General features: G+C 60.4%; 3 protein-coding genes across 12 annotated transcripts in view; 1 reads left to right on the top strand and 2 right to left on the bottom strand.

Moving 5' to 3' along the window:
* The first annotated feature begins 697 nt into the window (after positions 1–697).
* Positions 698–3,529, top strand: PIPOX (pipecolic acid and sarcosine oxidase). 2 transcript variants are annotated; one of them, XM_030230727.2, is made up of 8 exons: positions 698–854; positions 1,193–1,315; positions 1,732–1,933; positions 2,048–2,230; positions 2,294–2,446; positions 2,513–2,671; positions 2,780–2,855; positions 2,950–3,529. In XM_030230727.2, the coding sequence occupies exons 1-8, from the start codon at positions 766–768 to the stop codon at positions 3,078–3,080; spliced, it is 1,116 nt and encodes a 371-aa protein (XP_030086587.2). In that variant the 5' UTR covers positions 698–765; the 3' UTR covers positions 3,081–3,529. The 2 variants fall into 2 exon arrangements, with proteins under 2 accessions (XP_030086587.2, XP_009093198.3); XM_009094950.4 differs by having other exon boundaries at positions 1,167–1,315.
* Positions 3,530–4,065: 536 nt separating this feature from the next.
* The window catches only part of MYO18A (myosin XVIIIA), a 36,521-nt gene continuing 14,777 nt past the window's right edge, over positions 4,066–25,809 (bottom strand). For 2 of the 9 annotated variants that reach the window (XM_050981712.1, XM_050981716.1), the window contains 38 exons: positions 25,505–25,715; positions 25,115–25,257; positions 24,314–24,414; positions 24,161–24,224; positions 23,907–24,051; positions 23,564–23,584; positions 22,518–22,529; positions 21,881–22,057; positions 21,712–21,802; positions 21,435–21,627; positions 20,943–21,029; positions 20,212–20,353; positions 19,845–20,004; positions 19,579–19,765; positions 19,243–19,477; positions 18,336–18,445; positions 18,182–18,247; positions 17,807–17,935; positions 17,210–17,353; positions 16,229–16,318; positions 16,024–16,143; positions 15,836–15,947; positions 15,606–15,733; positions 15,341–15,495; positions 14,073–14,196; positions 13,796–13,996; positions 13,390–13,500; positions 12,962–13,066; positions 12,704–12,850; positions 12,500–12,613; positions 12,240–12,356; positions 12,054–12,137; positions 11,695–11,832; positions 10,834–11,019; positions 10,612–10,751; positions 9,515–9,559; positions 7,896–8,018; positions 4,066–4,726 (listed from right to left, as the gene is read on the bottom strand). In XM_050981712.1, the coding sequence (XP_050837669.1) occupies positions 4,588–4,726; positions 7,896–8,018; positions 9,515–9,559; positions 10,612–10,751; positions 10,834–11,019; positions 11,695–11,832; positions 12,054–12,137; positions 12,240–12,356; positions 12,500–12,613; positions 12,704–12,850; positions 12,962–13,066; positions 13,390–13,500; positions 13,796–13,996; positions 14,073–14,196; positions 15,341–15,495; positions 15,606–15,733; positions 15,836–15,947; positions 16,024–16,143; positions 16,229–16,318; positions 17,210–17,353; positions 17,807–17,935; positions 18,182–18,247; positions 18,336–18,445; positions 19,243–19,477; positions 19,579–19,765; positions 19,845–20,004; positions 20,212–20,353; positions 20,943–21,029; positions 21,435–21,627; positions 21,712–21,802; positions 21,881–22,057; positions 22,518–22,529; positions 23,564–23,584; positions 23,907–24,051; positions 24,161–24,224; positions 24,314–24,414; positions 25,115–25,257; positions 25,505–25,715 (4,797 nt within the window). In that variant the 3' untranslated portion in view covers positions 4,066–4,587. The remainder of the gene's footprint in view (positions 4,727–7,895; positions 8,019–9,514; positions 9,560–10,611; positions 10,752–10,833; positions 11,020–11,694; positions 11,833–12,053; positions 12,138–12,239; positions 12,357–12,499; positions 12,614–12,703; positions 12,851–12,961; positions 13,067–13,389; positions 13,501–13,795; positions 13,997–14,072; positions 14,197–15,340; positions 15,496–15,605; positions 15,734–15,835; positions 15,948–16,023; positions 16,144–16,228; positions 16,319–17,209; positions 17,354–17,806; positions 17,936–18,181; positions 18,248–18,335; positions 18,446–19,242; positions 19,478–19,578; positions 19,766–19,844; positions 20,005–20,211; positions 20,354–20,942; positions 21,030–21,434; positions 21,628–21,711; positions 21,803–21,880; positions 22,058–22,517; positions 22,530–23,563; positions 23,585–23,906; positions 24,052–24,160; positions 24,225–24,313; positions 24,415–25,114; positions 25,258–25,504; positions 25,716–25,809) is intronic. The other 7 variants (XM_050981714.1, XM_050981718.1, XM_050981719.1 and 4 more) reach the window with 5 other exon arrangements.
* On the bottom strand, positions 4,733–7,889 carry LOC127060268 (serine/arginine repetitive matrix protein 1-like). Its single transcript, XM_050981722.1, has one exon. The coding sequence runs from the start codon at positions 7,094–7,096 to the stop codon at positions 5,816–5,818; it is 1,281 nt and encodes a 426-aa protein (XP_050837679.1). The 5' UTR covers positions 7,097–7,889; the 3' UTR covers positions 4,733–5,815.

Here is a 25,809-nt window from a genome sequence, read left to right as displayed (position 1 = left end):
TTAACATTTTGTAATAACGACAATTAACCAGTAAATAATGCCTTTTACACCACAGAAGCCAGAGTAAATTAATTCCCCTAATTAAGGGGAATGTCAGGCAGCACAGGGCAGTGGTGGCAGTGGGCAAAACTGGAAGCCCCTGCCTGTGTTGTCCCCCACTTCAAGGCATTGTCCCCAAACCCCAGTCACGCCCCAAAATTTTACAGACTTGCAAAATCCGCCATGCTGCATCCTGGCAGTTCTGGTGAGCCCTAAATCACCCCTATCTCCTGTTAAAAAAATAACAACAAAAGATGGTGACAAAATGGTTTATGGCTGTAATAAATTGTGCTGGAGGGAAAAAAGAGCCCTGTTTGCCTGGAAGCAAGGAGGGGTTTCCCATTGGCACACAAATGGAAGCCCTGTGTCCCACCACAGCTGGAGCCAGCAGTGACCAGTGGAAAGGAGGAATTATTGGAAGTGGTTTTCCTTCACATCTCTGCCACCCTGATCAGCTGAGCTGCCTGCCCTTCTCGGACCAGGTGCTGGTGTTGGTGGGGGAATGAGAATATCCCTGCCTGGCCAGCTCAAGGGGCAGGAAGAGTGTGGCCCCTGTGTGCCTCTGTGTCCCCACAGAGCTGGAAGGCGGCCAAGGCTCCACCACCCGCCCGGCTAGGCTGGACTCTGCCCCGTTCCTCCCCTTGGCCCCCTCCCAGCGGCCACAGAGAGCAGCAGGGACAAGCACGGCCATGGCTGCCCCAAGCCAGCCCCAGAAATCCACCTACGATGTCATTGTCATCGGGGCCGGCATCCAGGGCTCTTTCACTGCCTACCACCTGGCCCAGCGCCACAAGGACACTCTGCTGCTGGAGCAGGTATGGTGACCCCATTCTGCCACGTCCCCATTCCCAACAAGCTGGGGAGGGTGCCTGCAGACCTGGCTGCCTTCCACTGTGGCACAGAGCAGAGCTGCTGCTGGCACTGCAGTCCCCAGTGCCAGGACACCCTGTCCCTAGTGCCAATACCCTCATGTCCCCAGCGCCAGGACCCCCACTTCCTGCTGTTTCCCGGTGCCGTGGGTGACAGGACGGGCTGTGTCCCCAATCCACAGCGCTGGCGCACACGGGGCTGGTGGCATTGAGGGTGGCAGTGTCTGTGGTCACCCCCACGTCCTCTCTGCCTCACAGTTCCTCCTGCCCCACTCTCGGGGCAGCTCTCACGGGCAGAGCCGCATCATCCGCAGCGCCTACCCCCAGGAGTACTACTCCCGCATGATGCCCGACTGCTTCCGCCTCTGGCAGCAGCTGGAGGCCGAGACCGGCACTACCTTCTACAGGTGATGGGGACAGGGACCCAGCCACCGCCGGGCACCGTCCCCTCCCCGCGGGACTGGGGGCGGGGGTGATCTTTGGATGGGATGCGGCTTCCTTGGCAGGCAGGTGCCAGTTCCTGGTAATTTTTGGGGCTCCACGAAGGAAATGTCTTTAAGGAAATGAGCATCTAAATGATCCTCCGGTGCCGTGCCCTTGCTGTATTTAGGGGGAGAGTGTGGTGTCAGTGTCCAGACCCTCCCCATGCACCTCACTCTGCCCTTGTCCCCTGCATCCCACTGTGTTGTGCCCCAGCACCAGGGTGTGACACATCCCAAGCATCACTGCTGTCACCGTGCCTCAGTTTCCCAGGGACACAGCAAGCCGGGGGTCCATGCAGGGAGGGGGAGCAGGGCGAGCTGACGTGACTGGTGGGATGCAGGCAGACGGGACTTCTGGTGCTGGGGCCGCCGGGAGAGCCGGAGCTGGAGGCCTGCAGGAGGAGCCTGGGTGTTGACGAGGTCCTTGACGCCGCGGCGCTGTCCCGGCGCTTCCCCGGCTTCCGGCTGCAAGCTGGGCAGGTGGCCGTGCTGGACAGCACCGCCGGGGTGCTCTTCGCTGACCGGGCACTGCGGGCAGTGCAGGTGGGTGCCGCTGAGGGGATGGAATGATTTGGGATGACATGGGATGGTTTGGGATGGGATGGGTGTCCCCTGGCTCTATCCTTGCAGCCACCTCCTGTCGCCCTCCCCACCCAGGAGGTTTTTCGCCGACACGGAGGTACCCTGCGAGACGGGGAGAAGGTGCTGAGCATCCAACCTGGGGCCACGGTCACTGTCACCACCACTGCTGGGGTGTACAAAGCCCCCCGGCTCATCATCACGGCTGGAGCCTGGACTGGTGCCTTTGTGGAACAGCTGGGTCTCCGCCTGCCACTGCAGGTAAAGGTTGGTGGCACGGGGGGGGTGGCACAGTCATGGCCAGAGCTAATGGAGTGATTCCAGCCCCTGCGCATCGATGTCTGCTACTGGAGGGAGAAGCAGCCTGGGAGTGCTGGTTTGGGCAGTGTCAGCCCCTGCTTCTTGACGCTGGGGCTGAGCCAAGCCCCCCACGGCATCTACGGGCTGCCCTCCATCGAGTACCCAGGTCTGATGAAGGTGAGCAGGGCACAGCTGAAGGTGGGGTATTCCCTAGCCAGCCCACCCTGACCAGTTGTGCTCCAGGTGTGCCACCACCATGGCAGCCCCACAGACCCAGAGAAGCGGGATCAGATCCCCTCGAGTACCCCCCGCCCTGACATTGCCGTTCTGAGCAGCTTCATCAGCAGCTATCTGCCTGGGCTGGAGACCCAGCCAGCAGTGATGGAGACCTGCCTCTACACGGTGAGACCCTCCCCAGGGCATAGATCCAGGCATCTGGGGTCCTGAGCCCTCTCCCACCCCAAGGTGGATCCCAGCCTGTCCCCTCTCCTTCACACCCTGGCTCCCCAGAACACTCCAGATGAAGATTTCATCCTGGACCGGCACCCCAAGTTCAGCAACATCGTCATCGGCGCCGGCTTCTCAGGTAGGTGAGGGCAGCCATCCCCCAGCCCAGCACCCCAGAGCTGTCCAGGGTCATGGGGATGGTTGTGTGCCCACCTTCCTCCTCCTTCCCACAGGCCATGGGTTCAAGCTGGCGCCAGTGGTGGGGAAGTTGCTGTGTGAGCTGAGCCTGGGGGAGGAGCCATCCTACAACATGGCCCACTTTGCCATCACTCGTTTCCCCGGTGTGCTTGGGGCTGCACAGTAGGTGTGGGGCTCCAGAAGTGCCCCCATGGCATCTCACTGGCCTGCAGCTGTGTCCCTGCATCCCGGTGTCCTCACACGCAGTACACCTCCTTCTCCATGTATCTCCATCTCCCTGCACCCTGGGGACTCCCAACATGCTGCATTTCTCCAACCCCACACCCCAGATACCCTGCATTGCCACGTCCTCATATTCCACCATCCCAGCACCTCTGCATCCTTGCTTCCCCACATCCCTGCATCCTGGTACCCTGCCTCCCCACCTCGCAGCATCCCAGCATCCCCCATGCCACGCGGTGCCAAACCATCTCTACCAAGCACCCACTCCTGGGGAACAAATTAAGAAGCTTTGTCAGCCTCATGAAGATGGAGCAGGAGCAGCGCGGAGAGACACACTCGCTTAGGAGTCAAGTTAAATGTTTTAATGTTAAATGTGCCATTTTATTATCATTAGATCGCTCCCACTTAATGAAAGCACATTAGCGCAGCGTGGCTTTATGGCAGCGAGCACCGAACTTGGCCTGTGTGCTTCCAAGAGATAGAGGGAAAGGGAAACAACCTGCCAAGGAGTGAGAGGGTCCCCAGGGTGCAGGGTGTGCCTGGGGCCAGGGCACAGCACGTGGCACGGGGACAGCACATGGCCAGGGCCGAGGCTGAGCCGTGCAGGCAGCCAGCAATGCACATCATCATCTCCTCCGCGTTAATTATTTAACGCCAGCAGGCAGAGGCTCTGTCCTGCTGCTCATCTGCATATTTATGAAGATTGATAAATGATTCAGCACTGGCACCCATGAGGGCTTCCCCCCCCCGCTCCCCTCCCTAGCACCCATGGGTGCAGCAGGCTCAGGGAAGAGGCCAGATTTGGCCTATCCGTGAAGCTCTGCATCCTTGCTGGGGCTGGATGCATTCCATCAGACCCTTCCACCATGCAGACACCCCCCCAAAACGGGGAGACCCCCCGAGGCACATGGAGCAGGCAGCAGCCAGTATCACCAGCCAGAAATGACGTTTATTTTCATACTGAAAGTAAAGGGGGTGGGGGAAGATGCACAGCTGGGCTAGTGCAAAACAGCCAGGCAGAGGTGGAGGGCTGGGGGGGGTCACAAAAACCCAGGTGGGCAAGTGGGACCCTCGCCCCATGTCCTCCTCCCGGCTGCCGGGTGGCTGCTCCCCAGGACCCGGCCAGCGAGAGACGTCTTTGGCTCAACTAAAAGGGGTGTAAGAGGACGGCAGGGTGCCGAACGGGGGAGTTTAAGTTACAAAACAAGGTGCCAGCAGGCACTGAGGAATAAATCCCGGGTGCCGGAGCAGCCGACTCCGCCGCCAAGGACAGACAGGAGGTGGGAGGGTGGGGGGTGCAGCCAGCGAGCCGGCCGGGCTGCTCCTCCCATGGCTGGAGCCGGGGGGCGGCTGCGTGTGTCCCCCCCAACCTGTGCAGAAGAAATACCGGCTGCCCGGGGCGGCCCCCGGAGCTGAGTGTTCCCGGGGCGGTGGGAAGTGGTGGTGGGGGGCTAGGCGGGGGTCTCGGCAGCCCGGCTCTCCGCCTCGCTGGCACTGGGGGAGCTGCGGGAGGAGCGACGTGTGCTGTCCCCGGCGTCCTGCTCGTCGTCCCATCTGTCGTAGGTGAAGGTGTGCCGGGAGCTCGTGGGGCTGTGGGAGAGAGCAGGGTTAGGGGGTGTGACGAGGGGCTCCATGTCCCCAGCATGGCTTGGCTGCTGAGCTCAACTCCCCTCTAGCTGCAGCGGGAGCTGCGGTGAGCCAGCATGCTGGCAGCCAGCTGGATGGAGCCTTGATTGCCTCCTTTTTTATTCTTTCCGAGATATTTGGGACATGCCTCACTGCAAACAACTCCTCGCTGCGCTGAGCTGAGCCCTTGCTCTGCAGTGGGGCCGAGCTGAGCCTGCCCAGGAAAAGGCTCGTGGCCCTGAATGCCAACACCAGTGCTCCCAGACACCCTGAGGGTCCTGGCTGTACTTGAGCACTTGGGTGCTGGGAGTGTTGCTCCCCAGTACCCCATGATGCCGTCCCTTCCTCTGGGATGGACAGCTCAAGGCAACCACATTTCCAAAAGGTTTTTTTCCCTTCCTCCAGCCGCTTTCCGATTCAGCCATCAGAAAGGACGAAGCCTGCTCTGAAATTGCTGCCAGAGAGCCCAAACACACCCTCTCTGCATCAAACACTGTGCAGAGCTCCAGAGTCCTGCAGCTGATGCCATTCACACCCCAAATTCCCACCACAGGCACCCAAAAGGGCACAGAGCAACTCTGACCTCCAGCAGTCCAACCTGGGTCCCCCCCCAATGGGTGCTGCTCACCGCATGCTCACACACTGCAGCAGGTGCATGTTAGTACCCACCCCACTCCCCTCTGCTCCTGGGGGCTGTGCTGCCCATCAAACCCTTAAAAATTTCCTGAAGGAACAAATCCAGATGTGTCCTGGCCGATGGCTGGGGAGCCAGGAAGGGATTAGCACTTCCTGGTGTCCCGCAGCTGCTAATCCTGACCACGCTGCGTCCTGGCAGCACGGGCAGCTGCCGGTCCCGCTGTGGCCACGCCGGGGATCTCCCCAAGGATGGAGATGCCCAAAGCAGGGCTGCTGCAGGCACAGAGGGCTGCCCCATCCCGGGGTGCCCCATGCCGGTGGAGGAGAACTCCAGAGTCGGGAGAGGGTTAGGGCGAGCGGTTAGTGGCACACGGGGAGGTTCATGCTGCACGGCACACACCGCCCCCACCTCCTGCCTCAGTCGCTCTCGGGACGGTACAGGTACTTCATCATCAGGTTGTCCACCTGTTTTTTCCGCTGCTTCTCCTCCTTCTTGCCCCGGGCAGGACGTGTCGGCTCCTCGCTCCCTGCCCCCCGCGGGCCCTTCTTAACACTGGAGGTGCTGCGGTAGGAGCTGGTGGAGCCGGAGGAAGACTCGGAGGAGGAACTGGACTCGGATGATGACTGCTGCTTCTTCTTCTTCTTCTTGGATTTCTTCTTGCTTTTCTTGGCACGCTTCTTGGAGCTCTTCTTCTTCTGCTCCTCCTCTTCCTCAGAGGAGCCCGAGCTGCTGCGGCACCGGCAAGTGTGCCGGGAGAAGTCGAGGGCGGACGCGGAGCGGCGCAGGCTGCCGGAGGGGCGGTCAGCGGCGCCCAGAGGGGCCGCACTCCGGACACTCCTGACACTGCGGACACTCCGGCCGTCGTCCCCGGAGTCGGGGCTGGAGTAGCCCCTGGTCTGCAGCGGGCGGTAGCTCAGCACCTCTTGGATGGCGGCTTCCAGGTCGGGGTCGAGGTAGGAGCGGTGCCGCACGGGACGGGCGTCCCCGGGACCCTCCTCCTCGGAGGCCGCGCTGCGGGGCCGTGGGGGCACCGAGAAGCTGCGCGCCAGGAGGGGCTGCCCGCGGGACCCCTCGTCCGCCTCATCCAGGCGGCTGCGGGCCAGGGAGAGCCGCGACTCAGGGCGGCCCTCGGGGCCCCCGCGGCGGCTCCGCAAGCTGCCGGGGCTGGAGAGGGCGAAGCTCAGCACCGAGCATCCCTCGTCCCCATCGTCGCCGTCCTCCAGCCCGCGCCAGGAGGCGGAGGAGACGCGGCTCACTGGGGCGGAGGCGACAGATGCTTTCTCTACGTCGGTGGCCGACAGGGACCACCGCTTGTCCAGCCCTTGGCGAGCCCGGCCGCTGGCGTCGGCGAAGGCGCGGGCGATGACGGCCGCCCGGTCCTGGGGCTCGCCGCCGCGGGCCGCCCTGCGCGGAGGGCGCTCGGGGGAAGGCGGCCGCTCGCCCAGGGCGCTGAACAGCGTCTGCTCATCCCCGCGGCCGCCTATGGAGTCCTTGAGGCCCGGCCGCTTCCTGTAGCTGAGGGAGCTCAACACCGACACCGGCCGCTCCTCGGGCTCGGGGCCGTCCGGCGGAGCTGACCTGTGCCGCGGCACCGCGGCCCCGCACGCACCGGGGAGACAAGAGAGACACGGAGATGAGCGGGAGAAGGAGGGGCCGACGAGGCGGCCTCGGCAATTTGCGTCAGCGGGAAATGGCATCGTGGAAAAATGTCATGTAAATGGGGGAATTGTTCTAGCCCAGCACTTTGATCCCCCTTTAAAGTGTTGCCTTCAATTTATTTCATTGTCGGCTACCTGGAGCCGCTGCGTTTGATTCCCGACTTCAGAAAAGGTGGAATTATCTCCAATAACAAAATGTTTTACATCTGCACCGCTGAATAAATTAAACCAATTAACAGAAACCAGCTCAGATCTTTCCCCCCTGCTCGGCAGAGGGAGGGAGTCCCCTGGGACTCCTGGAGCCCTGCTAGGAAATTGGGTTTGGATAAAAGCAATCTGTGCTCAGCAGGCAAGCGTTTTACAGGGGGAAGGGGAGTGGGGCTGTGCGCCTCAGCCCCATGCAGTGGGTGCACCTGGGCATGTTCCCCACCTCTGCCAACATTTTCTGAGAGGTGTGGGGAGAGATGGGGTGGGGCTGCAGAGGAGGGCAGGATGGAGGAGGGAATCAATCCTGGAGAGATGGAATCCTGCACAGAGCTAAAGTCCATCACCACAAGCCCTGGGGGAGTCAGATGGGGTGGGGGCTGTGGATGCCCTATATGCCTCCATGGTGGGATGAGGCAAGGGGAACCAGGGAGTTCCCCCTGGGGACGTGTGTCCCCAATGAAGACTGAGCCACAAACCAGCATTAAACCTTCCCTGGCCATCCACACAAGCACCAGGTGGGAACACAGCACCAAATGCCACATCTCACAGGCACCCACCCAGCTCTATCCACGTCCCAGCACAGCTCAGCTCGTCCTCTGCCCGCAAGCCCCATGCCCAGCCCTGCACCCACCTGCTGCCCTTCAGGCTGCCATCATCAGAGAGCGCTTTGGAGGAGCCTTTGTTCTTGGAGAGCCAAGACTTCACCCCATCTACGCGCTCCTCCAGCTCCGAGTCCACATCTGAGTCACCGTCACTGCCAGAGGAGTAGGTCAGGGTGGAAGAAAGCAAGAGGTCAGCAAGGGGCAGTGAGTTTTTGGGTGCTGGAGAGATGGAAGTGCACTGGAAGGCACTGAACCCCTCCAGCACCCACTGCCTGTGTACCCTGGCATGGGTGAAACCCCATTCTACGGTTCTGCTTCATCTCTGGGACATAATCTGCACACACATAATTCAACCTGCAAGCCAGGGGCTCCCTGAAGCACCCCCAAACCTCTGTGGCTACCCAAGGGGCTCCTGCACCCTCTGCCCAACATCTCCCTGTCACTGCCTGGCTTTGGGGCAGCCGGCAGGGCACAGCTCCAGAAACACAGGAGATTTCCAGCTCCAGGATTGGGAAGGAAATAAGTGGGTTCATTTTATAGGCTGCCGCGGAGTGCAGAATTACAGCGAGGAAGAGCAATGCTGATGGCCCCGGGTAAACAGGAGTTTAGCAGGCGGAACAGAAACGGCTCTGGCACGGCAGGCGCGGGAGCACAGCAGGCAGATTTACAGCCCTGCCGTGCCCCAGAGCCCCTGATTTACGTCCCGGCGTAAAAAAAGTCCTATCTGGCTTAAACCATCTAATTTATAACGGCCGTTCGTAACCATATTGATTGCCTTTAGAAAGAAGGTGCTGTCTGCATTGCAAAATCCATTCCCCCACGTTAAAAGCATCCCTGAATAAATCTCTCTTAATACCTCACCGCTTACTGCTTTCATTAGGGCTACGGCAGCACCGTCGGGATCTATACGGAAATTGAAGCGGTGTGGTCCCCTCTTGCCACCCCACTCCCACCAGGCCACTCCAAGGAAGGGGTGGGATGTATCACATGATCTCAAATGGCCTTTTATCCACCTGGTTTTGGGCTTATTCCCTGCCTGGGAATGAAAGCAAACAGCACAAGGGACAGGCTGGGATAGACCCTGCATATGAATCCTTCTCTTTTTAAATTCAGAGCAACGAGCTGCTCTCCATCCTGCGCATCTCCCTCCCCTGCAATACATCCAGGCAACGCTGGGCTTGGGGGGAAAAAAAAAACACCAACAAAAAAAACGCAGAATGACACAAAAAAACATCCCCAATGAGCCCCAAAAACAAGCTCTGGGGGCAGCTAAGGTTTTCTGACCAATGGAATTAAGCTCCACATCAAACACAGTTTATGTCCAGGCAAACGTGCCGTTAGTTAAGCAGGACCTGGGTCGTGGGAGCGACCATGGATGGGGTATTAATTAGTGTCAGCAGGGCTCCCTTGCTGCCCCACGCTGACACGTTTGTCATCAGCCACGGCAGAGCATCACCCCCCACCCCATTCCCGGGGCTCATCCCGTCCCCATGCACGGGATGTGGTTATGTGCCCTGCTGTGCTGTGCTGGGCCATGCCGTGGGTGCTGTTAGGGCATGCAGAGTTGGGCCAGTGGCATGCGGGACCCCGGCCCCTGGGGGTGAGGTGGGGGTTAGGGGAGGGGAGGAAGGAAAGAGATGCTCCTCACATTTTACTCTTTCTTTTCTGATACTTTGCCACCATGTCCTGCAAACTGGGAGGGGTTGGAGGGGGCAGGGTCGGAGGGGGGAGAAACACAACAGAAAAGAAATTAAATTAATGAAAAAAAAACAAACCCAAGTGGGGTGGGCAAATTAAATTATGGGGAAGGGTCAGGGGAGGGAGGTGAGGCTGCCCTGTGCCCCTGGAGCGGGGTTGCATCCAGCTGGATCCCAGCATCCCAGGTTGGGTGCTGGAGTGTATCCAAAGAAAGGCAACAGAGCTGAGGAAGGGTCTGGAGCACAAATCTGATGAGAAGCAACTGAGGGAGCTGGAAGGGGCTCAGCCTGGAGGAAAGGAGGATCGGGGGGACTTTTTCACTCCCTACAACTTCCTGAAAGGAGCCAGGGGGTGTCAGGTGCTGCTCCCAAGGAAAAAGCGATAAGACAAGAGGACATGGCCTCAAATTGCGCCATGGGAGGTTTAGATTGGATATTAGGGAAAATTTCTTCACCAAAAGGGTGATCAGGCATTTTAACAAGCTGTCCAAGGAAATGGTGGAGTCATTGCCTGGAAACACTAAAAAAATGTGTGGCTGTGCCACTTGGGGACATGATTTAGTGCTAACATGGCAGTGCTGAGTTAATGGCTGGAGTCGATTCTCTCCGAGGTCTTTCCCAACTTAAACAATTGTACGATTCTATAATTCTATCCTGGGCTGGGCTGGATCCCAGCATCCCAAACCTCCTGCCAGCTTGTGCTGCCCTGGCTCCTGGGGCTCCCTGGGCTGTTTCCAGCCAGCTGGCAGGATCCTGGATGCATTTCAGGCACCTCCACAAGTGGTTGAAGCTCATGGGGGCTGCGGGTGGACGGAGGGATGGATGCACAGATGCATGGACTGATGCCTGTGTGCATAGGTGCCCGATGCATGGACGGACAGACACGGGCGCATGGACAGATGCACATGTGCACGATGCATGGATGGATGCACAGACAGCATCCTGCCAGGGCCAGGCAGAGCCAAGGGGTCCCTGTGGCATTTCTGAAGTGGCAAGGGGAAGCAGTGACCTCCAGGGATGCAGGGGAGCCGGGCCCAGGTGCTCTCACCTGTTGATGAGGTCCTCATTGCTGTCACTCTCCATCTCATCCTCGATGGCGGCCTGCAGGTCCCCGATGCGCTTGAAGGCCAGCTTCAGGTCTGACTGCAGGCTCTGGTTGGCAGCTTCCAGACTCTCCAGGTCCATCTCCTGCGGGGAGGGAGTGGGATGAGCCACATTCCTCAGGGAACACCCCCTTGTGCCCTGCCTGGCCCTATCACGGGTTCCTCACCAGCTCGTGCTTCTTGCGGCTGGCTTCTGCCTCCTTCTTGGCCAGCTCTCCCATCTCCTCCTTGACATCGCGGAGCTGCCGCTGCAGCCGCTTGTTCTGCTCCTTCTCCCGGTTCTCGGCGGCTGCGCGCTGATCCCGCTCCTCCGTCAGCTTCTCCATGTTCTCCTTCAGCCGCGTGGCCAGGCTCTGCCAAGCACCAGGGTCACCCCAAATCCCCCCAGGGACCTCTCACCCCGCAGATCCACCCTCACCCCGACACCCACCAGCTGATGATGCAAGGATGGATCCCACTCCCATCAATTTACACAAGGAGATGGAGGAGAAGCCACCCCCTCTCAGGGCCAGGGAAGGGGCAGAACAACAGCAAGGGCTTTGTTGAATTGGAAAAATAGATTTAACTGTGTGTGAAGTAATTAAAACATGTAACGTAGGGAAAAAATAGCTCCTGTTCTCCCCCAGCCACTGAGCCAGCCGCTGCATATTTATGGCCCCGGCAGAGAGAGTGGAGAAGGAAATAATAGCTTGGAAAATATGAAGAGGAGAGCTAAGCTGCCGCGCTCCCCGGCAGAGCTGCGGAGGCAGAATATAAAACAGGCTGCGTTCGCGGGACTGGGGAGTCTATAATTTCCCTAAGTCGATGCAGGGAAAGAGCAGCACTTTGCCGGGCTGGGCGGTGGATTACTGTTATCAGTGCTTGCAGGGAGCCTTCCCTGTGGAGACAGGGACGGGCTGCCAGAGGGGGAGGGCTGCGGCATGGGGGGTCGTGGGGAGGGGAGGCACTCAGAAAAGTCTCAGGCAGCTTTGTTAAAATCCTGTTGCACCCCTGTCCCAGCTGGAGCAGAGGGAAAGCCCCGTGACTACCTCCAGGCGCTTGACTTGCGTCCTCTCAAACTCCAGCCTGGTCTCCAGCTCACGGATCTTGGCCTCTTGCCGGCTCACCAGCGACTTGTCCACCATGGATTGCTCCAGGAACTCCAGCTGGCTCTGCAGACCTTGCAGCTGCGGGAGAGGGCACAGCCTCAGCCTCGACCACAATCACCCTGCCCCCACTGCCACGCTGCCCTGGAGGAGAGCTGCTGGCCATGCTGCTCCCATCCTAATGGAGAGCTTCCCACCAGACTGCTCTGCACCCCCATGGTGCAGGGCAGTCCTGCATGCTGTGGGCAGCAGGTCTCTGGGTGCTCCCCATTCTCCTAGCTTCACTCAGGGTGCATCCTCACCTTCTCCTGCAGTTCCTGCTTCTCCTTGCTGACCTCCTCCAGCTGTGCCTGGAGGTCATTCATCTGTGCCAGGTCCCGGGATGCCTGCAGGACACACCAGGGCCATCAGTGGGGATCCCACTGCACTGGCTCCAAGCGGGACATCTTGAGGGGGTGGGGCGGGTGCAGCTGCTCCTCCCACTTCACCTGGGCCACAGCTGCTTTGTGCTTCTTCATCAGCTCATTCATGTCCTCCTGGTCCTCCTCCAGCCGGCTCTGCACTTCATTCTTTTCCCGCTGCAGACGGCTCAGCTGCTCCTCCAGCTGCAGGGAGACACACGTGTCTCCCCTGCATCCCAAGAATGGGGCAGTCATCCCCCCAAACCCACTCCAAACAGCGTGGGGCCGCCCTGGATGCAAATGGGGCATGGCCCCACCATGGTTCATCACAACCCAAACCCACTCACCGCTGCCTTGGCCTTGGAAAGGTCATCGATCTGCAGGTGGAGGTCCTCGATCTCCACCTCCATGGATTTCCGGGCCTTGACAGCGGCTGCACAGGTGAACTCTGACTCCTCCAGCTGCAGGGATATAGCTCAGTGCCTGGCCGGGCAACAGGGACACCCTGTGTCCCTCGAAGCCTGCAGTATGAGGAGTGTCTAGATGCATACCTGATTCTTGAGCTGGGTGATCTCCCTCTTGCTGGGTGCATTGTTTTTCAGGTGGTCCAACATGATCTGAGCATCAGCCAGCAGCGCCTTTGTTCTCTTCAGATCCCGGCGCAGGCGCTTTTCCGTCTCAAAGTCCCGCTGGTTGGCCTGTGGCAGGGGAAACTTTGCCACAGTTCCATGCCAGAGGGGTGTCCACCCCACAATGGCCACCTCAGGGTCCCCAAAGCAAGGCAGATGACCAGGTGCGCTTCACCCCACCTGCTCGCTGACAGCAGATAATTTGCTCTCCAGCTCCCGCTTCTCTCTCAGCACCTTCTGCTTGTCCTCATACTCCTCCTCCAGCTGCACCTCCATCTGCTTCAGCTGGGGGACAGACAGGGGGCAGCAAGTCAGGGCGGTGGGGAGGGGTCATGACCCCTCCCCTCACGTGTCCCCACAGCCTGGAGACACTGGGTGACCCCACCAGCTGGGTGTTTGCGCAACCAGAGGCACAAAGCCCGGCGTGCGCTGGCCCGGGCAGCAGACGGACTGGTTGGACCCGCCGGGCCGGTGGAGCCGGGCTGTGGTCGCTGCGTGGGAGCCGGGTGCTGCATGACGGTGCCCAGCTGGCAGCTCCCAGTACCCAGCCAGGGCATGGGGATGCATCCCAGGCCCTCCTGGGCAGAGGGGACACAGCCAAGCCCTACCTTCTTCTGGCATGACTGCCGGATCTCCTCCACCTCCTCATCACGGCTCTCCACCTCCTTGGCGTGGGTCTGCCGCAGCCGCTCCATCTCCATCTCCAGCCGCAGCTTCGCCTGCAAATGGTGGGGATGTGTTCAGAGCAAAGGGGACGTGGGGACCCCTCCATACCACTCTCTAGTCACCACTCACCCTGAAAACCCCCCGGTCTGAGGCCAGCTGGGCTGCCCGCCCCATGGTGACCTGCCGGGCCATGGCACGGAGGGCCAGGAGCCGTGTCGGCCGCGGCGATGCCTGGCCTGACGCCGGGCTCAGGGCGACCGCCTCCTCTTCCCAGGCAAGCCCGGCCCAGGTAATAACAGCCCTGCATGAAACCACCCCACCCAGAAACCTCGCCCCTCCCCGCTGTACCTGCTCCAGCATCTGGATGGTCCCAGCCTGCTCATCCAGTTCCTCCTCCTGGTCTTTGACCTTCGCCTCTAGGTCCCTCAGTTGTTTCTTCACCTTGGCCAGGGAGGCTTCATCCTTTGACTCCTGGGAGGAGATGTCCTGCAGCTCTGCCTCCAGCGCCTCTGCCTTCTGCGTCAGCCCTGCGATGTCCGAGTCCCTGTCCTGTGAGAGACAGGGTCACCATCAGCCTGGGGCACCCGCTGACTGGGAGGCTGGGGAGGGTCTGGGGGCTACTCACCTCCAGCAGCTGCTTGAGGCCAAAGACCTCAGCCACCAGCACATCCTTCTCTCGGCTCAGCTTCTCCCGCTGCAGCCGTTCCCGCTGCGCCTCCTCATGTGCCTGCGAGAGCTCGCTGTCAAACCTGCACAGGGAGAGTGGGGTGAGCACTCAGCACCCCAGGGACTGATCCTCAGCCCTGTGCCAGGGGCACTGCACTGAGCATCCCCTTCCCTCAGCAGCAAGCACTGGGAAGGGTGGTGTGCTGCTGAGCGCTTGTTTGAAACACACTGTTGATGAGTCTTTAATTGCCGCCACAGTGGCATGGAGTCACCCAGACACTCCTCCTGATGCCTTCATTCCATTATAAAAGGGAGTGCAGCACCTGCAGCACCAACCCCAGCAGCACCTCAGCTGTTCTCCAGGGCCAGCATGTGCCCGTGGGACTGTGGCTGCCAAAGGCAGGGGCTTGGCTACTCCAAAGTAGCTGGGGACACCAAACCTGCCAGCCAGGACATGGAGGGGTCTCTAGGAGAGATGGGCTTTTGTGGTACCTCGGCTCCCACAGCTGCATCCCAGTGTGGGAGTTCCACGTGACATGGCACTAGTCCCATCCCCAAAGGGGACACACAACCCCCTGGACGGGACACAAGCCCCTGCTGAAGGAGTGCTCAGCACAGCCTGTAGCCAGGCAGCCACGTGGCAAACTCTTCCAGTGCCCCTGGGATGGGATCAGCTGGATTTGCTCCAAAATCACTGCCTTTGGGGCTTGGAAAACAACCCTGCTCTTGAGTTTGTGACCTGCGTTAAACACCTCGGCAGCTAATCCCCATTTTTCCTTGCGCTGGGTAATAAACAGCTGCATTAGCACAGACTCCAATCCGCGGAAATTGAAATTAATTAGATTGGATTCTCTCGCTGTATTTGTGTGTGCGATCATTACCATAATGAGATGAAAGCGTCCCTGCTGCTTAATAACGTTAGCAAACTTTGGGGCTGGGAGAGGGGACGGGATGGCAGCGCGTGCCGAGTGGAGACGCAGGGCTCCAGCAGCCTCCACCATGGGGCATGACCCCACATGGATGGGGTCACTCAGCTCTGGGCCCCCCAAAAGGGCATGGGGATCCCCTTCACAACAAACACATCCAACTTGGGCAGCCCCATCCCGCTGGAGACACCTCGGCCAAGTACGAGCTGGTGAGGTGCCCAAATCCCTGCTAAAATGGTAATGCCACTTCGCCAGAGGCGTGTCCCACATGTCCCCCTCACTGCCAGCGCACTGTCCCCACCTCCTTTGCTTCTTCTCCAGGTCATGGTTGCGTCCCTGCTGTCCCTCAAGGTGCAGCTTGGTGTCCTGCAGCTCAGCAGCCAGGCGCTGGCACTTCTTCTTCAGCTGCTGCAGCGCCCGCTGGCTCTCCTCGCTGTCCGCCTGCAGGTCCGCCAGCTGTGGGCAGAGGTGGGCAGGCAGTGAGGGCTCTGGGATGCCACCGTGTCCCTGCTGTCCTAGCCATGCTGAGGGAACCAGGGAGTCCCCAGAGCTGAGCCCCCACTCACCTTGCGCTCCAGCTGCCTCTTGCCCTGCTGCTCCACCTCCAGCTTGTCCTCCAGCTCCTGCTGCAGCCGTTTCTTGGTGAAGTCGATCTCCCGCACTGCTCGCTCGTATTTCAGCCGCCATTCGCCACCTGTGTGGGGAAACGTGGTCACCAAGGGGCTGTGGGGGTGGCACAGGAAGAAGGGGACACTGCAGGGTGTGCCAGCAGCCAGCATTGGAGGCAGGACAGTACCTGAATCATCATCGTCAAGCTCCCCATTGAGCTCGGCCGCCCGGATGAGCCGAGCCTCCATCACCTCCATCTCCATTGACTCCATCTGCTTCTTCAGGGCATCGTACTTGGCCTGGGAGGGGACATAGCAGTGGTGAGCAGTTGAGGGGGACAGGAGACACTGTGAGGCTGGGGAGGGTCACACTTACCTGCAGGTCCTTCATCTCCTTCTCAGCTCGCAGCCTCTCAGCTGTCTCAGCGTCCAGCAGCTGGGAAGCCGACTCGCCGGTGTTGCGCTCGTCCGTCAGCTCCGACGTCAGTTCTGTGATCTGGGGGTGCCAGGGGGAATAGGACTGTGGGCTGGGGCAGATTGGCACAGCACCATACCCCATCCTGGCAGCTGCAAAGACCTACCCTGCTCTCCAGGCGGTCGCTGTTGAGCCGCAGCTCGTTACGCTCCTTCTCCACCTTCTCAAGTTTGCTCTTCAGCTGCTGGATCTCTTCCTGCAACAGAGCGGGCGGTAAGGGAGGGGGCAGGCGCAGGGAAGAGGCTGGCGGGTAGGAGGCTGGCAGCTCTTTGCCCCTCCCCAGCACCCCCTAGCACAGGATGAGCAGGGTGGGGGCTCCCTGGGGCTGCTCTCCCCTGCCAAGGGCTGGGCAGGGACTTTCCCCAACCCGCTCCGCCGTCGTGCCGACTCCAACCCCATAAATGGTGTCGAAATGCCAGGCAGTCCCAGAAAAGCTGCAGAGGGGTACCCACATCCCCCGCAACAGGAGGTGGGAGCAAATCCACACATCAGCAGCTTGCTGAAGAGTTCGGGTACACCCAGCCTAGGTGGGGAGGGAGGGGGCCCACCAGGATGCCCAGGGACCACCAGGCAGTGCTGTGGAAGCATGTCTGGCTGCTAACATCTTCCTCTCTCTTTGTCTGGTCCCAGCACAGGCTGGGGGTGCAGCAGGTGCCCCTGCCCAGGTGCCCCCACCCAGGTGCCTGTCCCCAGCAGGTCGGGGTGAAAGCTGAGCCAGGCAGCAGCTCATGCTCGCCGGGTGCACCAGTGTCTGGTTGCCAGTGTGAGCAGAGCCCCCGCATTTGCCTCTCGGCGCACGGTTTCATTTCCATTCTCCACGCTTGTAATTGGGCTCAAGCAACAGCCGGCTCTCGGGATGCTAATGACATGCTGATTCGCAAATTAGGGAGCAATTCGAGCCTGGCGCTGATGGGGCACAGGCAGACAGGGTCCTGCATCTCACCCCATCACGGGCTCCCACATCCCAACCCACTGTGGGATCCTGTATCCTCATCCACCACAGGATCCTGCATCCCACCCCTGCCCAGGACCAACACTCCCCCAAGCCCTCCCTGCTCCATCCAGCACCCCCAGCACGGATACCCACGTCTTTGCCGCGGATCTGATCCTCAGTGAGCTGCACCTCGATGAGGGGCCGCACCGTGGTAAAGAGCTTCCACCAGGGCCAATCCTTAACCCCTTTGTTCTTCTTGATGTTCTTCTGCACGCACCGGATGGCCAAATCCTGGATCTGTGCAGGGCACCGGGTCAGCACAGGGTGTGGGGTCAGTACAGGGCCACCAGCAGGGCAAAGCGGGGCACGTGGGTGCTCAGCACCCCTGCCAGCACCCCAGCATGCTTCCCTTCATTAGCATTTGGGCTAATTGCACCAGCAAATCTGCTGTTTGATCCTCTCCAGCCCCTCTAAGTGCAAATCCCGGGAAGATGAGGCACTGTAAGATGCCTATTTTACACCTTCTCTAATGATAAAAGTAGGAGCTGAAGCGTGGCTTCATCCTTCGGTGGCGATGCCCAGCAGCCTCCCTGCCGGTTCCCCCTGGCCCCCCGGTTCCCCCTGGCCCCCCACGGCTCCGGGGGAGGCGGGAGGAGGAGGTGCTGGCCCAGGAGGCGCAGAAAGGCTGCACTGCCCATTTTAGGCGAAATTGTGCAGCAGAGCGGGGAGGGGAGAGTCACTGGGACGAACCTTTCTCTTCTTGAAGTGCTGCCGTGCCAGGAAGCCCCTGCACGCTGCCTGGAAAAGGGTGATGTTCCTGCTGGTCTGTGTGTCCCGCTGCTCCTCCAGCCTGGCCAGCGATCCAGCCCGGAAAAACACCTGTGGGAGGGGAGCAGGACAGCGATGGGTGCCGGCATCCCTCCAGCCACGCCGTGCCACCCTCCCGCTGGTGGGGATGAGTCTCTCCCCTCCGCAGGCACTAGTCCTGTCCCATCGTACGGTTTTATTCCCCAGGCGTGAGGAATGTCGTGGGTGGGAGCGAACAGTGCTGCCCTGTTGCTGTCCCACCGTGCCATGACGCACAGCCCTGCCCACACCCACACCCAGTGATGTTGGGCACCATACCCGGCTCAAGCCCATGTGGTAGCTGCTCTTCTCCAGGTCCAGTGATTCCAGGAGCTCCTCCACTGCCTGCAGGGAGGGAAAGGTGTCAGGGCAAAGCCCTTTGAGGTGCAGGGGACCCTGGACCACAGCAGTGACTCTGACACAGGGCACGTACCCGTTTCTCATCCACCACGATGTAGTTGCGCCCGTGCTTTTTGGTCAGGTGCGGGGCCAGGACATCAAAGCGCCGCCTGAACTCCGCAAACACCATGTGGTCAGGGTAACCTGGGGAAGCAAGGGAGAGTGGGGCTGTGTAGATGCCCAGGGGATGGCCAGGGACAGCCCCACGTGCCCTGACATGCTGGTGTTCGATCGCCCCACGTGACATAAGCTCCCCATGGGGTCAGGCATAGCTGGAATGCTCTCAGCCTCCCCGTGAGGTTTTCCTTGGCTGCATCCTCCAGAAGTTTTGGCTGGGATCAGAGAAGAAAGTGGCCAGATCCCTCCTCAGGGGGAAGAGCAGCGACACGTGTTGCCTGTGCAAGTCCTGCTCTGGCTCCTCTCTGAGCCACAGCCAACTCCTGCATCAGGTTCCAGCACTGAGCCTCCATATCTTAATTAACGATGAGGTATTGATGGGAACATTGACCCCAGCACGGGCAGCTGGCCACAGCCATTGATCCAGGAGGTGTGCAGGTGGCATCGATTTCCAATCATGGCAGGACGGGTCCGGCCTCCAAGCAATAAAACCTCAGCCAGGTGGCTGGCCAGCCAATGTATCAATAAATGCTTTGCTGAGCACAACCCAGAGGCTCTCATTCCAGCGGGACAGGGGCTGGATGCCAATGGGATTGCTGCCAGGAACCAGCGGCACCAGGGGAGACACCCAATTAAGGCCATGCCTGTCCCCAGTGCAGATAACAGCTCAGCAGGGGAGGGGGAACAGGGACAGGACCACCCTGGGGAGATGCTCCAGAGTTCAGAGCAAGGGCACACGCTGAGGGAAGCTTTGGCTCTCCAGTGAGAAGATGCAGCTGGGACCTCGGTGTTGCCCATCCCCTGGTGCTGGTGGCAGGGCTCACCTTGGCGGTACATGCGGAGGGCGTCGAGCAGGCGGGAGCCGCGGAGCTGTGCGCGCAGGAGGGGCACGTCCAGCTGCATCAGCCCGGCCTCGCAGTGCTCCGCCGGCAGCTCCAGCTCGCTGCTGCTCACCCGCCGGCACAGCACAGCCTGGGGGTCCCCACCACCCCCTGCCTTGGGCAGGAAGCAGTGCACAAAGTGGAGCTTGGACTTCTTGATGCTGTCGATGAGGGCATCCTGTGGGTTCGGCAGAGCGGGGTGAGCGGTGACATGTGGCAGTGCCCCAGCCAGATGCCCCAGCCAGATGCGGGGATCCCCCTTGGCACGCCCTCACTCACCACTTGCAGCTTGATCTGGATGCAGAGGGATTTCTTCTTGACAGCAGCCACGCCGGTGGTGAAGGTCTTGCGCATGCTGGTGGCCCGGCGCAGGGCCAGCTGGGAGCCCCCTTCCAGCCCTGCCACCGAGCCTGACAACACCAGCGCCGACCCGCCGCGCCCGGCAAACAGGCTGCTGATCACCTTCCTGCAGGGCACAGAGGGCACGTCACCCCTCAGTGTCACATCTCCCCTCTGCCATGCTCCCACCCCAGGACCCTGCTCACTTTTGGGATTCCTGCAGCAGGACAGAGGCGTTTTGGGAGGCCGGGTTGTGCTTGACGTAGTTGAGCCATCCCGTAGCATCGTACTCCACCCAGTTGGTCCCCGAGCTGTGTCCCAGGAGGAAGTGTCGGGGTTTGTCACTAGGGAGCAGCGGGTTGTGCCCTGCAGGGAAACACAGCACCAGTGGGCACAGCCCTGGGGACCAGTGTTTCACTGGGGCATGTCACAGAACCCCAGAATGGCTTGGGCTGGAAGGCACCCTAAAGATCATCTCATTCCAACCCCCTGCCATGGGCAGGGATATCTTCCATTAGAGAAGTTGTTTCGTCTAGTAGACATATCTCCATGGTTCCAGGCCCCCCTTCATACCTTTTTTACCCCCTTCCTGGGGGCCATAGTAGGAGAAGAGCCGCTCCAGCAAGGAGTCCTCGTTGCCACCTGGCTGCAGCGCCTCTTCCTCCAGAAGCCACAGCAGCCCCCGCGCCTCGTCCGTGCGGGCCAGAGACCGGACCTGCAGGGTCACCACACTGGCAGCCACCCCAGCACACCAGGGTGCCCCAGGGCAGGGACATGGGGTGACACAGGGCACCTGGGCCACCCAGGGAGCAGGTAACCTCACACCATGTGAGAGAGATCCTGATTAGTGGAGACCCAGAAGGGAAAGGGTCCATATGGGACACTCTGGCAGCACATCTCACTGAGGTGGGAAATGCAGTGCTGGGCTGAAACCCAGCACAGGGATGGTGCCAGAACACTTCACCAGCAGGGACTGGAAGACCCCAGGGACTGGAGAACCTTGGAGACCCATGGACACTAGGAACCTGAGCACCCTGGGGACCAGAGCATCCCAGGGACCAGAGCACTTCGAAAACTGGAACACCCCAGAAATCTCCAGGCCCTCTGCCCACAGCACAGGCAGCTCCCAGGACAAGAGGGGAAAACCATGCTGGGGGATGCACTAAGTATGTGGGTTGACCACACACTTGCACCCATGCTCTCATGGCCAACACCCTCTTTCCTTCCCCTCTTCCACCAAAATGCCAAAAAGCCGCCCATCTGCTGCTATGATGTGGCTGGAAGGAAGAGTGAAAAGTGCTTACCAGTGCCTGGTGTGAGGACTGGTCCACAGCAGCTATGGAGCCAGAGAAGCTGGGCTCAGCATCAGCCAGGGCAAGCTCTATGTTCTCCTGGTGAGGGGGAACAGAGGGAGGTGAGCACCCACACTGCAGAGTAGCAGTGATAGGGAGTGTGAGACCATCAGGGTGCTGGTCTTGATGGGTTTCAGAGTGATGTGGAGTGCTAAGGAAGGACCAGGACACGTGGAAGAGTCCCCATGGGCTGTCAGTGCTGAGATGGAGAAGAAGCAGTGACCACCATCATCACCACCCACAGCCACTCCACCACCTCCCAGCCCAGCCCTCCTGTGCTCTGCTCCACAGCCAGCACAGCAGCCCTGGGCACTGAGAATCGTGTCAGAGCTGCTTTGGTTGGACTGGTCCAGTGATCAGTGGGTAAGAAATCTGGACATGTTCATGTGGGTATGGGAGGGCAGGAGTGGAGGAGGCCATGGCAGCCCTGGGTGTCCCTGGTACCTCCTTGTATCGCTCCAGCTCGCGGGCAAAGGTGCGCTGGTGGAAGAGCTGCTGCAGGCGCTCCTGGGCGTAGTTGTGGCAGAGCTCCTCAAAGGTGGCCCCCCTGCTTTGCCCTGCCAGCCTGGGGTTCTGTGCCCCAGGGGTGTCCACCACTGTCACAGAGCACACCGAGTGCTGGCTCGACTTCAGCGCCCTGGGGGAGCACAGAGGGACTCAGTGGGGTCAGTGGGTGCAGCCAGGCACCCCCTGCTTTCCTGCTGTATCCCCCAGCACGTACCTGTTGAGGAGGGAGATGAGGAGTGTGAAGAGCTCGGAGTACAAGCCAGCTGCCATGCCCTCCAGGCACTCCAGCGCTGTCAGCTTGGGACCTGGCCAAAACAAGGCTGAGTGTCCCCAACACAGCATCCCTTGGGGCCACCTGCTGTCCCCACCATACCTCACCCTACCTGTGCCACTGTCCCCCAGGGGAGACTCATCGGGGCCCTGACGGAAGGAGGTGGAGCGCTGCAGGGTGCCCTTGGGCTGGTGCTTGAAGATGGCAGAGGAGAGCTCCTCCAGGCTGCAGCCCAGCAGGTAGGCGGCTTTCTGAGCCCACTCGTGCCGTGCAAACTGCTTCCTCCCAGCTGAAGGGTGGAGAAGGGGGTTCAGGGCCAGGCAAGGCACCCCTAAAAATGGGGAGCATTTCCAAACAGGCCTGGGATGATCTTAGGGACCCACAGAGTAGGTTAGGGATGATGGGCACAGTGGGAGCACATCTTTGGGGTTTGAGGAGACACAGATGTTTGGGGTCTAAGAGGAGATAGGGGTGAATGGCTTTGTGCTGCTCCAGGCTGAGCCACACTGCTGTGGGGCACAGACTCCTTGCCACCACTACCCAGGGACCTCTGAGGCTCTGAGCCACCCCACACGGGGACATGTCCCTGCTGGGTGACACAGCCACGCGGCAGCCAGACAGACACAGAGACACGGACGCTGGGGGGCGGTGGGAGCAGGTTAATGGTGACACACAGGGACACGGAAGAGGGATGAGGGTGGCACTGGGGAGGGGGAAGCCAGAGACACACGTGGAGAACGGGACTTTACCTTCGTCGGCGTCTGCATTGCAAAGGGCAGCATGCACCATGCGAACAGAGACACGGGTTAGAAACAACGCGCAGGACGGCACAGGGACGCCCTCCTGCCACCACGCCACCGCACATGCCACGCCTGCCCCCTCCCCAGGCACTGCTGCAGTGACAAACCGTGACCAGCGAGGGGCGTCCCTTCCCTTTGAGCCCCCCGCACACCATGGGCAGTGTTGGGGAACAGCTCGGCTCTGCCCCAGCGCATGGAGAGCCACTTTTGGATCCAAGGAAATTGTGGGGCTGGTGTAACTCAGCTCTGAGCACTCCCAGCGTCCACGAGGTGCAGGGGAGGCTTCAGCAGCAGCAGCAGCACAGACCTGGGGGTGGGACGCCCACCCCAAGCAGGATGTAGCAATGCTCCCCCCCAGCAGGATCTGGGATCCCCTCCCACAGCAGGCTCCCATGGAGGGGTTCCAGAGTTGCATGAGCATCCTGCTGTGGTGGCTGCAGTGGGGCCCTGCTGCCCTCTAGTGCCCTGAGAGCACCCCATGGGCCAGCACTGCACCCCAAGAACACCCCACAGGCCAGCCCTGCACCCCAGTGTGCATCCAGACCCCTCTGGTCACTCCTTATTCATCCCCAGATCCTCTTTTCCCCCAGGGCTGCAAATTCCCTGGGTGCAGCCACCAGCTCCAGGTGCCCATTTGGAGTGACATGCCCAGCTCTCCCACCACCACAGGTGCTTCCAGCATAACAGGCAGAAAGAAAAAGCCACAGGGGGAGAGGAGCAGGCCCTAAAGCCAAATTTTCCATCCCCAGGAATGGAGAGCAAAGCTGGTGCTGTGAGAGGCTCACACCCATGTGAGCACTGTGTGCCAGGGCAGCCCTGACCCACAGGACTGGAATTGGACTCCTCACGAGCAGCAGGCAAATTTGGAGCTGCCAAGACCCAGCCAGGGTCAGGGTTGGTCCCAGCACACCAGCAGCATCCCAAGCCCCCATTTCAGCCCCCAAATCTGCATTGCTTGGCACCCCTCAGAGCAGAGCCCTCCTCACTCCCATTACCAGCTTCATCTGCCAGTGGGTCTGCAAGGAGGATGGAGGGAAAGATGTTACACTGGGAATGGGGGACACCCCCCCCAACTGCCTCAGCCCCACCCAGGCCCCCACTCTCCCAGGCTGGCAGGGTGTGGGCATGTTCAATTCCCACCAGTTAATGAGACCACCCCAACCATGGGGACAAAGCTGGTTGCCCCAGGGTGGCAGGGCACTGTCCCTCAGCTGACACAGCCTCCCACCCTTTCCCCCAGAGCTTGGCTGCACTGCAGGCTGTTTGCAAGGTGTCTCTGGAGACCCTCACATCCATCAGTCCCAAATCTCCCCTCCTAAACGGCTCCCAGCTTGTTACCTTTGGTTGCCCCAGCGGCTCCCAGATGGTAGATGGCCCCCAGGATGAGCCAGAAGACTTTCTGCTCATCTCCTGAGATGCCCATCACCTTCATGGCTGTCAGGAGCTTGCCAAACTGCTGGGTTGCCTTCTGCTTTTCCTCTGGCTGTGGAAAACAACAGGAGCCATTGGTCTGGGAGCCCAGCTCTGCTTCCCCCTGCACTGAAATAGGCCAGAGACCCCCATCTTTCCCTACAGCTCCCCATGGCAACAACCTTGGAGGGGGGCACGATGCCGAAGACATTGTTCTCTGCCAGGTGGTTGAAGTGAAGCTCAGTCCTGCAAGGAAAAACACCCCGATTGGCCCCATGGGGGAGGTCCCAGAGACCCCCCCCACGATGGAGGCCATGCTCTCCCCTCCAGCTCACCTCAGGGTGCTGTCAGAGCAGGCCAGCAGGTAGTAGAAGACATTGAAGGTGGCCTCGTTGGCCGGGTGCCGGGCCACGCGCAGCTTCTCCAGCAGCAGTGTCTGGCAGAGGTGGGACAGTGAGGAACTGTCTCCAAGTGCCCCACCCCCACTGAGACCCCCCAGCCCACCCCAGCCCATCCTTGCTGCCTGCCCAGGGTCCTCATGGAGCTGTGAGAGTCTCCCTCTCATTGCAAGGTACCATGTGAATGCAAACATCACCCAAGCAGCCCATGAGCATTTCTCCTTGGTGAATGACACTACAAGAGCATGGAGTACATCTCTGGATTTTCATGGCTCTGCTGTTATCACAGCAGGGAGGTGTCTGGAAGACATATTCCCTGATTTTGGGACAAACTCAGCAAGGAGAGGAATCCCATCTGATCTGGGTGTGAACAAGGACAAGAGCAGGATGCCAGGCTGCTGAGCGCTGCAAGCATGGCTGGGGATCTGCGGCAGAGCTCGTAGTGTAGGAAACACCAGGAGAACCATGGAATGGTTTGGATTGGAAGGGACCTGAAAGATCAACAAGTTCCAAACCCCTGCCACGGGCAAGGACACTTTCCCCTATCCCAGGCTGCCCCAAGCCCTGTCCAATCTGGCCTTGAACACTGCCACAGGGGATAGAGCAGTTACAGCTTCTGTGGACAACTCCTGCAACATCTCACTCCTGTGACGATGGACCAGTTCCCACACCATGGGGAGCCACGCTGGCAAGGATGGACCAGCTCCCATGCTGGGGGGGCCACCCTGGTCCCCTCACCTGTACAGAGGCAGACGCCACCTGCCCGGCCTGGTCGAAGTCCAGGGAGATGATCTGGGAGAAGCGGGTGGCGTTGCCGTTCATGCCGGTGCTGCTATTGCCAAAAGCCTCCAGGATGGTGTAGAGAGCCTGCCACTTCTCCACTGCAGGAAGACAAGCAGGGCAGTGCAGGGGCTGTGCAGTGGGCAGGGGGCCAGAGCTGGCTAGGCAGGTGCTGCTGCTCCCTTGCACCGCAGCAGCCCCCAGGAGCACAGCAAAGGCACTGGTGTGACACAGTGACAGCCTGTTTGGCGCGTGTCCAGCCACTGCCGTGTGCGTGGGGCTGTGACCGCAAAGCAAGGGACGTGTGCAGGCAGGACAGAAGGACTCCACCCCCACAGAGGGACTCACCAGAGAAGACCTTGCCAGTGCTGCCGGCGATGGTGGCAAGGTACTGGACCAGGTGCTGGCAGTTGGTGGTTTTGCCGCTGCCGCTGGCGCCCAGCAGGACGATGGCCTGGTCCTGGCGGCTCATCAGCATGCTGCGGTACGCGGCCTGCGCCACCGCGTAGATGTGCGGGGACGTGTCCTCCCTGCGGCACCCCTTGAACATGTGCATCACCTGATGGGGACAGGGAGGGTAAGCCGGCAAGGGTCAGCACCATGCCACTCCCACCGCCCCCTCTGCGCGGTGCCAGCTGCTTGTCCCCTCTGGT

Source organism: Serinus canaria, chromosome 19 (genome assembly GCF_022539315.1).
Source record: "Serinus canaria isolate serCan28SL12 chromosome 19, serCan2020, whole genome shotgun sequence".
NCBI lineage: Eukaryota > Metazoa > Chordata > Aves > Passeriformes > Fringillidae > Serinus > Serinus canaria.
The sequence above is the reverse complement of the archived record's forward strand: the minus strand, read 5'-3'. Positions and strand labels throughout refer to the sequence as shown.